At 42.1% G+C, this 13,390-nt stretch overlaps 1 protein-coding gene across 1 annotated transcript in view; it reads right to left on the bottom strand.

The window, feature by feature from the left end:
• Positions 1-12,717, bottom strand: part of LOC126212595 (uncharacterized) — a 66,279-nt gene extending 53,562 nt beyond the window's left edge. The window contains exons 1-2 of the mRNA XM_049940024.1: positions 12,567-12,717; positions 5,683-5,810 (exon numbers count right to left, since the gene is read on the bottom strand). Coding sequence (XP_049795981.1) covers positions 5,683-5,810; positions 12,567-12,717 — 279 coding nt within the window. The remainder of the gene's footprint in view (positions 1-5,682; positions 5,811-12,566) is intronic.
• Between the last annotated feature and the right edge of the window lie 673 nt (positions 12,718-13,390).

Below are 13,390 nucleotides of genomic sequence, written 5' to 3'. Positions count from 1 at the left end.
TAAGTGAGTATGATGCCCACTTTCTAGTTCAGCACTTTGGTGAGTCTGGGATGTAGGATGAGAAGACCAGTGTCATTTCTGGCACCATTCGGATATACATGTCGTTTCAGTGATGATCGCACAAAGAATAATGTTCCACTTCCTAGATTCACAACGTTCCATGCTCACATCTTTTTAGAAACATGCTGAACCAACGCGTCCTGAAGATATGCATAGCAAAGGGAGACACATATCTCAATGATTCAAAGTTTCAGCTTATGACGAAGAAGAGGTCTGTCTATATGAAAATCTGGACTCTCCAGTAAACTAAGAGACACTTGGTGAATGTAGGAGTTCGGCATCTCTGATCTATAAGAACATGTAAAATAATGAACACCATGTACATCTGCCTGCCGACATCTTCGAGAAATTCTATAGTGAATACCTGACCTTTCGTGGGATGCCATGTTAAGAAAGACATGTGCCAGCATTGAATTCTTGACCAACGTTGAATTGCTTGTCTCCTTGGAACATGAGATACAGGGGTGACTTGGCCAACCTGTGCATAGGTATACCAAGGCGAATAACTTGCAAATGAGCCAGAAGGAGTAGATGTTGTCTGACGATTTCAGTTACATCCTTTACGTGGATGTAAACAGCATCTACAGGCAAACCTGACAACAACGTCTATCATTTGGAGGGTTCTGACGGATGTCCAGGGGAAGTCGCCAGAATGAGGAAAAAGATGAAATATGTGGCTGCTGATGCTTTTGAGGGACCAGCTGGACCATTCCACCAGTTTACATGACAAGCACAGCCATTTGCAAAGCCTCAAAGGCTCTCCTAATCGGGGACTACAACAGGTGCTTCCTCGATGGCATTGGGGCATTGGCGCTGCACCACAAATGCTGATTAGGTAATCTTTCTATCGAGGTATATACTGAGGTATGGACTGTAATTGTAGCTGGAAGCAAGGCTGTCCTTTCACGATCACAAGTGATCCATCTGTCGCGATGGTTTGGGACCCTTCTGCATCCAGACTATTCACTGAAGGGACTGAGTGTTTTTATTAATTAGTAAACAGTTCTAGTGTGTGACTCAGTGTTTGTGGTACAGTTTGGTGAACCGTTTGTCACAGTTCTCTCTGCATGTGTGAGGTCATGAATGCTTATTGCACAACATATATATATATATATATATATATATATATATATATATATATATATATATATATATATATATATGTGTGTGTGTGTGTGTGTGTGTGTGTGTGTCTCTGCACTGCAAGGAACACGATTCACAGACGAAGACCATTTCAACATGGAGAATTTCAGAATATACAAAGGAAAACCATCGAGACAACTGAAAAACCTAAGGCTTTTTGGCACAGGATTTGCAGCACACAGGTCCATCACGGCCAGCATAATCGACTTTTCGTCACCAAACGAAAGAATCAGCACCATCACAGTGAAATCAGCCAACAAATCCTACACAATAATCAACGCACATACACCAACTAATGACTACAACAGGAAAAACCCGGACGAAATTGATGACTTCTGGACGACAATGGAAGAAACTATCAGAAAAATTCCTGCACATAGAGTCAAAATAATACTGGGAGACTTCAACGCTTAACTCGGAAAAGAGAAGATATACAGACATACCACAGGAAAACATACTCCACACAAGGACACAAACAAAAACGGAAAACACGTGATAGACTTTTGCAAAAGCCACGACCTGGCGATAATGTCAACAAAATTCAAGAAACCAACACGGAAACTTACCACATGGAAATTCCCCAGCTGAAAGCAAGAACTACAAATCGACCACGTAATAGTCCAGAAAGACTCACAAAAAGAAATTTTGAACATAGACACACATAAAGGCTACTTCGACCACCACCTACTACAGATCAGGATTCGTCTTTTGCCCAAGAAAAAGCTCCAGAAGAACAAAATTGTTAGAACATATCGAGAATACCTTACTTTAAATCAGGCACAAATATTAGACAAAATTAAAATGGAGAAAACGACAGACTGGACACAACTTTCAGGAAGAATCCGAGAGGCCATGAAACTAGCACAAGCACCACGCACACGGAAACACCGTTGGTGGAACCACACATGTGACCAAGCTATTGACCAACGAATCAGTGCATGGAAAAAATTTAGTAGCTATAAATCCCAAGAGAATTGAATGAACTTCCTGGAAACACAGAAGCAATCAAGCAAAATCATTCGCCGTGAAAAACGACAGTATGATAAACAGCGACTGACGGAGATCGAATCGGACTTCGTGAAGAACAATACAAGAAACTTCTACAGAACGTTCAGAGAAAATATGACTGGATATCAACCACCCAACTTGTAATTCAGAAGACCGGATGGAACCCTAGAAACCAATACCAAAAACAATTGTGACATTCTTGCAAAGTACTTTGAAGAACTGCTCAACACGGACCCCCCTATGGAAGAAATGATGACAGAAACGAGCACGTACAATCCAGATAGTGAACCTCCAACTCTAGAAGAACTTAAAGAAATAATCAAGTCACTCAAGAATCGTAGAGCACCAGGAGACGATGGCATCATCACGGAAATCTGGAAGATACAAGACACAGAACTCACCAAAGACGTCCACAGGATCTTGGAAGATATCTGGAAGACCATGAAAATTCCTGAGGACTGGAAAACTGCCCTGATACACCCACTACACAAAAAAGGTGACAAGACTGACCCCGAACAACTACAGAGGAATATCCCTACTACCGGTCACATACAAGATCCTCTCTAAAGCTTTACTAAACAGACTAGAATGCCAGACTGAACACTTGATTGGGGAATACCAAGCAGGCTTCCGTAAAGGGCGGTCTTGTCAGGAACAAATTCGAAACCTGAAAATGATTTTACAACACAAACAGAACCTGATCATTACCTTTGTCGACTTCAAAAAGGCGTACGACTCTATCGACCGGAAAACTCTCTTCAAAATTCTAGCAGAATACAAAGTAGACAACAAAACAAGGGCTATCATAGAGCAAACTTTAACCAACACGACCTCTAAAGTAAAGTTCTGTGGGGAACTATCAGAGCACTTTGAAATTCTTACAGGTGTCCGAGAAGGCTATGGCCTCTCACCTCTCCTTTTCAATCTGGTGTTAGATAAGGTAATAAAACGATGGGAAACATCACAACAGGGGATAGCCTTAGGAAACCTACAGATTAAATGCCTGGCTTTTGCAGACGATTTGGCGATTGTCACGAAAGGTATAAAAGAAACAAAAGACGCTATTGAAATACTACACGAAATCGCTTCCAAAACTGGACTACAGATCTCTTACGAAAAGACTCAGTTTATGAGCACAAAGAAACTCTCATCCCTGAACACAAAGTACGACAGGATTTAGAAAACAGTAAACTTCAAATACTTCGGTGAAACATTACAAATGAGTGGACATAACAGAGACTCAAACGAAAAAAGAAAAACTAAACTGGACAAGGCATACAAAGTAGTGTGGAATCATTACAACAAGAAGTCTATCTCACAAAAAGCCAAATTAAGCCACTACGACACGGTGGTGCTCCCCGAGGCACTGTATGCAGCAGAGACCACACTAACCCTAGGGCATACACGTATCAGACAACTAGAGAAAGTAGAACGGAAGATACTTAGGAAAATACTTGGCGCAACCAACAACAATGGAATATGGATTATGGAACCTACAGAGGAACTATACAAACATACGGAGACAATCACAGAAAAGATTAGAAAACGCAGACTACAATTCTATAGACACCTATACAGAATACCATCACACAAACTGACCAAACAGATCTTTGACTGGGTAACAGCTAGAAAAAACAAATGGGTGGCAGAGGTAAAAAACGACCTGAACCAACTCAACATAACAGCAGACACAATAAACGACAGAATAAAATTCAGAAACATCATTAAGAAAAGTAAACTACATGAGATACAATGTGACAAACGAACAGGCGTAAAATGGACCGAAGAACACAAGCAAGATCACAGCTGGAAGATGAAAGAAATATGGGCAACCAAAAAGGCAATCAAGATGAAGCCGAAGACACGAAGCCGACAAGAAATATGGACAGAGGACCGGAAACAGAAACACAGCGAGCGAATGAGGGAAGTTTGGGCAGCAAGGAAGGCAGCAAAAGGAACTGGCCATGTAGTTTAGTCCAAATGCGCTCTTTAAGGGCAAAACACCAATAATATATGAGTGAGTGAGGATATAGTTTGTGTAGAACACGTACAATTTCAATCCCTGTAAGGAAAATATTTTATATATTTGTAGTGTGTGCATGTGTGTGTGTGTGTGTGTGTGTGTGTGTGTGTGTGTGTGTGTGTGTTTTGTTTTTGTGCTGCCATTGCTGTTGCTGTCATAAGTAGGTATACACTGAAAGCTTCTGTCTCTATTAGTAATAAATGTTTTTCACATATTATAAACTGAAAACATTACCTTATTCATAAAAGAATGTGTGAATTGCAACAAACATGAATCAATTACGGAATAGCAAAATTGTTGGGTACATGGAAAGTAAAAACTTCGAGTTGTTTTGACAACAGACCGACACCCACTGACGCAAAATGCGCCAACTGATGGACCTCATCTTCAGGTTGTGGTTATTGTCCGTCTTCCTTTGTGGCTGTGATGGCTGGAGCATTGTCGAGTCACAAGCATCAGCTACTTAACATCTGGTCACGGAGTCGCGGGGAATGGACACGTGAAAGTTTAGGTGGGAGGACTTGGAGCAGTTGTGTATCGAAGTGTATACATTATCAGATATGTATACAGGCTAAATAGGAGAAGTAATTTTATAAGGCCAGATGTCAACTTACGCAGTTCTTATGAATGTCAATTGTTACTATAGCGTAAATTATAACCTACCCTAGAATACTTACAGATTAGTACTGAACCAGGATGAAAGAGCCTTGACTTCTCTGAAATAAATTTGAATTATGACTTGTATCAGTGAGCATGAGAAAGATATAGTTATGTTCCAGCGTTTGTAGACTCATAAACTAATGATCTTCAATTTCTGCTCATGGTCTTCCTGTAAAATCACATCGTCTGCTTATGCTATGATTTTCGTGTCACCTGCTGTTGACCCTTGCCAAAGTATCCTTACGACATTTTCCAATGACAACACCCATATCAGTGCGTAAAAATTAATTTATCTGCTACCTTATTAGACGCTGCAATTTCCTGGCTATGTAATCTCCGACTCCTACCTTCCTCCTTCCATTAGGAGTACATGTTCCACAGAAGCAAAGATGCATATGGTCACATAAAAACGGAGACAATAGACACTAGACCAGTCCCCACTAAATATGTAGCTAACAGGCTTGGGATTGTAAACCAGGATCTGATGCAAAGTTTCCTAAATCTGTTAAAGAAGTAGCGAGCAAATACCAGAAAAGGAAGATACAGACGATTTTCTTATCCTTAACCAATCTGAGCTTAACTTCCCTGTGTCCTAGCCCCACAGAAGTAGAGGTCGTTCAGAATTCTGGCAGAGGGTTAGTAATAGAACTGGAGAACCAAATATAGCTCCAGTGGGAACCAGATAAACCTGGAAACAGACTTCTTGAACTGACCAGGCCGTGTGTGTCATTTTATCACCTATGGTACATATAACAAAGTTTGTAAGAGGAGGAAAAATCACCACTTACCACGTGTTCGAACGCGAGGGGAACCAACAGCTGTGAGAAGTGCGTCGCGCCGAGTGAGACCAGCTGCGCCACGTCTCGCCAGTAGCTGGAGAGGCGCTCCCGGAAAACCGCCGCCTGGGCCTGCAGTTCTGCACAAGACGGGAGACGACGTACTGGTGAACAAGCCAGTGGCCCAAGTCTCTGTGGAAGCACAGCTTTCACTTTCTGCCTTCACAGAGTGTATACAAGTAGCATTTACCTTTTGAAACTAGATGAATATACATTGTCAGTAATCGTAAGATTTACAACATGGACACCTCGACCAGATGTTACAAAGCTCATATTCCAATCACAAGTTTAAAGAGCACATCGGGCAGAGCGAGGAGAGTACCATCACCTAACGTAGATTCGATGATAAGGATTCTTGATACATTGCCTAGGGGTACAAGTATCAACTAACCTGAAGAAATGGTAACATGAAATTACTTAAAAAATCACCCACACGACTTGCTCAGCAATGAGACAGACTTAAGCAATTAGAGATCTTGAGGTAATTTCCAATCATTTTTGTGTCCTAATAATAAAAGGTAAGTTAAATGAGGATGTGTAGTTTGCCTATTTGGCATTGACTTACTGACAAACATAGGAAGTAACGATTTGCACGGAATCGTGTCTATACTGGTTTCATAATGTGAGTAGTCCTTATGACCTTTCCTATGAGTTGTATGATTTGTATGAAAACGAGGAAGAATCATGTCCACTCATACACGTTTTTATATTTGGGATGTCTTTATTTTAAGATAAGTAATATATTTTAGTAATTCAGGAAAAAATTGTATGAGGTGTTTTGCTAGTGCAACTGAAAAAGCCCTTCTCCCCCTAAACGTTCTAGAGACCATGGAAATCTCTGACTACATTTGTACTGGTATGGTACCTTACATACTGTTAGTGCATTTTACAATTAGGTAGTGGTACACATAATGTTCTGTAATTTGTGGAAAGTATCCCATCACACATTTTTATCTCAGTTTATTGTACTTCTTTTTTTTTTATTTGTCGTGTGGATCAATTCGTCTATGATAATTGCGATTTTTGTGTTGTTAATTTGGTACAATGAATTTGCATGTAAAATGAAATGTATATGATTATTAATGCTATGTTTTTATGAGTATCCAAGCTACTGTAAGTCTTGGAGGTAGATACCATATGTGCTACTACGCTCTATGATAATAAACAAATTTCTCACCTTATTCCTTTATGTCATTTGACTGTATCGTAATACAGGATGGTAAATTCTGTTAACGAATGTAAACGTGGTATAAAGATACTCTGATATTAAGGAGTTACTGTTGGATGTACGATCACTGATGAGAGCTAATGAAAAACGACTTGTGAATATGTTCCCCCACCAAGTGCCTCAGTTGCCATGTAAACAGTGCACATGAACAGTGATTTGATGAGATTCATGTTAATTATGTTGACATTGGTAACAATAAATGTACCTTATGCCATTTCTGTGATCCTTACGCTCATTTAATGGTGATGTACTCTCAGAGTTAGAATACTCAACACACAGATACAACGGTGAGGTATATACACGTCAGAACGTTCGTAAATTTGACATCTACTGAGGCACAATGTAAGTGACGCGTTGTTTTTAGCATTTTTTGTAATGTAACTGCCGTATGGACGGCATGATAGTGCCATTCTGTACATGCCCTCAATCTAGGACATTGGGAAAACCGGAACAGAAGAAAATCAATGTGTTCGAGATGTGATGCTACAGAAGAATGTTGAAAATTAAGTGGATTGATAAGAGAAGAAATGATAAGGTTTTCAGCAGAACCATGAAGAATGGAACTACCGAAGGCGTTGGTAGGAAATGGGAGAGCATTTTATTCTTGGGCTTGCATTCTTATTGTTCCGTCTTGGTTATTGCATGTATTGTGTATTACCCGCCTTTCGCTGAATTATACTCTTACTTTTCTCAGTATTTTGAACATTTTTCACAATTTTAGTTTCCAGATGGCTTTTCTAGGTCTACAGGTCCTATGAATGTGTCCATTTTATTTTCAAGTTTTGCTTACCTCATAAATTACAACGTCAGACGTGCTGCTCTCTTGTGCTATTACACTTTTGACAACCAAAATGATCGTCATCTGTTATATCCCCTATTTTCTTTTACATTCCTCTGCATAGACACGATGTGATCAAAAGTATGCGGACATCACCAAAAACACGTTTTTTCATATTAGGTGCATTTTGCTGCCACCTACTGCCAGGTACTCCGTGTAAGCGGCCTCAATAGTCATTAGACATCGTGAGAGAGCAGAATGGGGCGCCCCGCGGAACTCACGCACTTAGAACGTGGTCAGGTGATTGAGTATCACTTGTGTCATACACCTGTACGCGAGATTTCCGTACTGCTAAACATCCCTAGGTCTGCTGTTTCTGATGTGATAGTGGAGTGGAAACGTGAAGAGACACGTACAGCACAAAAGCGTACTGGCCGACTCCGTCTGTTGACTGACAGAGAGCGCCGACAGTTGACGAGGGTCGTAATGTGTAACAGGCAGACATCTATCCAGACCATCACACAGCAATTCCAGATTGCATCAGGATCCACTGCAAGTACTGTGACAGTTAGGCGGGAGGAGAGAAAGCTTGGATTTCACGGTCGAGCAGCTGCTTAGAAGCCACACATCACGCCGGTGTATGTCAAACGACGCCTAGCTTGGTGAAAGGAGCGTAAACATTGGATGATTCAACAGTGGAAAAACGTTGTGTGGAGGGACGAATCAGCGTACACAATGTGGCGATCCGATAGCAGGGTGTGGGTATGGCGAATGCCCAGTGAACGTCATCTGCCAGCGTGTGTAGTGCCAACAGTAAAATTCGAAGGCGGTTTTGTTATGGTGTGGTCGTGTTTTTCATGGAGAGGGCTTGCACTCCCTATTGTTTTGCGTGGTACTATCACAGCTTAGGCCTATATTGATGTTTCAAGCACTTTCTTGCGTCCCACTGCTGAAGAGGAATTCAGTGATGGCGATTGCATCTTTCAACACGATCGAACACCTGTTCGTAATGCACGGCATGTGGCGGTGTCGTTTCGCGACAATAACATCCCTGTAATGGACTGGCCTGCACAGAGTCCTGACCTGAATCCTGCAGAACACCTTTGGGACGTTTTGGAACGCCGACTTCGTGCGAGACCTCACCGACCGACATCGATACCTCTCCTTAGTGCAACACTCGGTGAAGAATGGGCTGCAATTCCCCAGGAATCCTTCCGGCACCTGATTGAGCGGATGCCCGCGAGAATGGGAGCTGTAATCAAGGTTAAGGGTGGGCCAACACCTTACTGAATTCCAGCATTACCAATGGAGGACGCCGCGAACTTGTGTCATTTGCAGCCAGGTGTCCAGATAGTTTTGATCGCGTAGTGTATTATTCCTGTCAACAAATTCGATAGATGAGGTGTTATGCTAATTGTGCGATAGGCCTCGCAAGTACCTGCTCTTGTCTACAGGATTGAGTCTAACGACATACCGCCCCTCTCGCATAGTCTACACGCCAACTTCTGTAGTTCTTCGTTGCCGCTTCCGCCGATGATTTCGGAAAATACGAAGGTATGTTACCTATTGCTTCTGCGTTCCAAATCTGTGTTAAGCTATGACTCTTATATGGGATCTCCAGTGTCTTCCATTGCCATTGTTGTTTCTTCTTCACACTTCAACTGAAGTGTTTTTTTTTTCTGTTTCGCAACGTTTCTTTTCCGTTAACGCCTTGTATTTATCTTTTTTTCTCCAACTTCTAGGATGCGCTGTTCATAATGTCTATTCCTGCCTGTGTGGCATTCATAAACGTTGTTCTATAGCGTAAGAGAAATTCAGATGCATTTCATGATTGTCTTGATCTTCAATGTGCCATTCCTTTCCGTATTAATTCTTTCACACCATTCCCTTCATCTTCAGTCCATAATTCATCGCTATTCAACGGACATCTCAGGTTATATCTACCCCTGGGTGTGGCTCACAGTCGAATTTCTGTGTGACCGGGACGTAACCTAAGGCTGGTACTTTCCTGTGCCTCGATCCTTTTCTAAGCATTCCTGCTATGGGGAAGCAAGAGTTTGCGATAGCTAGCGACTGTTGCGAGTTAAAACAAATGGGACAGAGAGAGAGAGAGAGAGAAGGGGACTCCGCTCTCTTCCACTCCGCTGCAGGGCTAAATCTGGTATGCGATCGTGATTGTTTGTACTGCAGCCATAATGTTACGAAATTGACGTAAAACTTTGATATTTTTTGTCATTATGTGGTTTGTTAACAGAAAGGCGAAGAAACATGTAAAATTAATGCATACACAGTTTGAAACAGTTGCTCCAAGAATCGATATTTTACGCTGTTTTACATCTATGTCAGAAATGCAGAGCTACAATTTTTGTAGTATGTGTATTCTGATATAAAGCATAACATACGGTATTCACATTAATTTCTGTCATCAATGATAAAACAAGCTACTGTTACAAAGTTTTCCAACTGTATTTAATTTTATCACTGGTGCATGTCCAATCAACAGAAACGTGTGTTCATATCTGTCTGCATTGTTATTGTTGTTGTTGTTGTTATTAGTTGTAGTAGTATAATTATCACTATTACGTGCTGCTCGTGTACTACGCTTGTTGTGATGTTGACTCACTAAGGTGTCAGGTTATGTGTAAGAGAGTACACGCTCGCCTTAATTTTATCACGTGAAATAAACGTGTAAAGAAGTAAATAAAGTGCCAAAATCCGCTAGTGCTTGTTATCCACTTTAAACTATATCTAAGGCCACCGGTTCTACCCTTTCTTGCGACTCATAGTGTCTGTCCTGCTGGGGTTGGCATCGTGTATTGGATCCCCGTAACTCTGGAGCGTATGTGTGTCAGCGGGCCACACGCGACACCAGATGGCCTCAAAGATCTGAAAATTTCGGAATAAAATGGCGCCACCTTTCTCCATTCTCGCTTTTATCAGAATGACAACGGACAGGGGTCTTAGACGATCACGTGTCAGAGATTTATGCTCAAATTACGTGTGCGCGCAGTCTAGATCGCATCACATCACATAGTGATCTTTTAATTCCAGACCGGTGCCCTGGCTTCGTGCTGAGTATCCTGTGGACTCTCCCGAGACAGCACCCATGTTCACAGATCTGCGTGGACGCGCTCCTGGCTTTACGACCACTCAGGCGTCCTGTCACGTCCCCATATGCCCGCTAAACGATTCGATTCACAGGAAATGCCTGCGACCAGCGTGTGGAAAGTGAAGGTCTCAAAGTCCCTGCGATCTGGCGGCTCTACGGGATCTGCTGAGTGACGTCAGCTGAGCACGACACAGCTGGAGAGACTTGTGGAGTCTCTCTGTCGGTGAACTCAGGCCCTTGTCAAGGCTAGAGGCGGTGTGCTCTACTGCTGTGTTAGCATGATCTCTCCTTATCTGACATCGACTGAAATCTGTCCTCAACCTTCATGTTTATTATTTGTAACCTTCCAAGTAAACACGACCAACTTGACCTTGTGTTTTAAGGAGAAAAAGGTACACTTGCAAGATCTCAACCGTAGCAACCGAACACACGCTCCGTCTTAAAATAAATGTGCATAATTATGATAACATTAAATGAAGACTACTTGAATGCATTGCTTTTAACCGTTTGCACGTGCAGGTTGCCTGTCAGTGGCTCTGCCCCACTGCAACTGCCTAACGCACGAGTGCAGAGTACTGTACAGGGGAAGTGGGGGGGAGGGGGTGACATCTAGAGCACTCATACTCGCTTCATGTTGAAAGCGTGGGAGGAGGTGAGTGGAACCAGTCACGTCTGCCGCATGTGTTTCCAAACTTTTTTCTACAAGTGGAACACATGTTATTTAACATGAAAAACAGGTAAGCAATGTGAGTAGATAGTATGTCAATGTCATGCACATATATGGTCAACAATGTTTAGCGATATTCTAGTACTGATATTCTCAAGCAGTTTTATATAAAACACACACACTGATACATAGATCTCTGTTATGGACAGAGGCAAGGTCAAATCTGACAATATTACATCTTCAAAGCAAGCTTCTTAATCAGTCAATTCCTGATTTTACGTCTCTGTTCCACTGTATCAACGAAATTGTTTGACGAAAGTGGTTTTTGTGAAAGCGTATCATCATCATTGTCACCGTCATCCTCTCATAAAGAAAACTCTACCGTCACTCAGCTTTTGTTGTCTACATTTACCAGATGTTCTCTATGATAAGGTACAAATAATATCAGAAAGAAACACTTGCGCACTTTCATTAGATTACGAGTTACAACTTTCACGAGCTTTGAGGTTTAATCATTGCAATTTGATCGTCACTGTATACTGATCCTGGAGGTGCCACACTTTCGCTTGTTGGTTCACCGACGTTATAAACGCAAACCTCTCCCTCATTGTACCGTACAGTAGTTCGTGCTCTGACAATGGTCGACCGCAGTGGGTTGGAGAGTGTCAGAAACAAGTGGTACACGAGCGTTGAAAAGCTATGTGTTCACAAGGTCATAACTGCGTACTCTCAGAATTATGGCACAAATCTTCGCGCGAGATCAATAGTTGGAGCTAATATTTTGCAAGTCTGCTTTTTTTTATATGAGACCAAGTTGGTGATCTTCCCTTGTTGGATGCGATCGGTTGTCAGTAGATGACTGTTTATTTTCTCCAGTGCTGTTATTATTTAGATCTAATGTTTTTATTTCTATGTATAATTTGGACAGAGTTTTCAGTCCGTCGCAACTCCATCATCATGTGTCCATTAACTTATATGGGATTTTTTATAGAAAACCTTAAGGAGCACTTCACGCTTTATTTATTAATAACGTACTCACAAATAAGATACTCACCTGTTTTGTTCAAGTCCGTCCACTTGTAATTACGTAGACGGTGGCTCTCAGATCTTTCCCTGGCGACCACGGCTCTTGTGATGCTCCGAACAGCACGCAGTGACTGGGACACTACGTGATGCCTCAGATCATCCCTCTGCAGCGTTGTCATGTTCCATTCCATGTTGTTCAACCTTTCAAAATAAAACGGAGCCAGCAGATGTAACAGATGATATTCTGAAACTTGACTGTATTTTGTAGAATAGAACAGCGAATACTAAACTCAACGTGTCCTTTCTCCAGCTTTTACGTTTCTCATTGATAGAGGTCACCAGCTCATTAGTGTCGAATCAAGGTGTCAGACAAGTATTCTGGCGTAAATTATGACTGGTATGCAAGTCTGCTCCCCAAGGTCACGCGCAGGTTTCGACGTGCCCGACCGGCTTGGACACGTTCCAGCCAATTGCGCAACCTCATCTGGCGTAGGGTATAAAAGGCGGAGCGACAGCTTCTTGGTCACTCTTGACTCGTTCTCTGTAGGAGGCAAACGTCATTTTATCGACACTGTGTTGTCAGTTTGGAACCTTTTGGAATATTGTGTATCGGAAGAGCCATTCGCGAAAGGTAATGCAACGCACATTCATGCGTATCTTAAAAATTAAGTGAAACAAACATGCAGCCAGGACAACGACAGGACAAGCACGGCAGACCACCTTTAAACACACGGAGTGGGCGCTCCCCCACAACATACCTCACCGTCTGCTCCTCGGCACCACAGTCACAGGCAGCGCTTCCACTATGAACCCACTTTTTCAAGACGTAGCCAGGTCTCCTGTGTGCCATTT

Source organism: Schistocerca nitens, chromosome 11 (genome assembly GCF_023898315.1).
Source record: "Schistocerca nitens isolate TAMUIC-IGC-003100 chromosome 11, iqSchNite1.1, whole genome shotgun sequence".
Taxonomy (NCBI): Eukaryota; Metazoa; Arthropoda; class Insecta; order Orthoptera; family Acrididae; genus Schistocerca; species Schistocerca nitens.
This window is presented reverse-complemented; position numbering and strand designations above follow the sequence as displayed.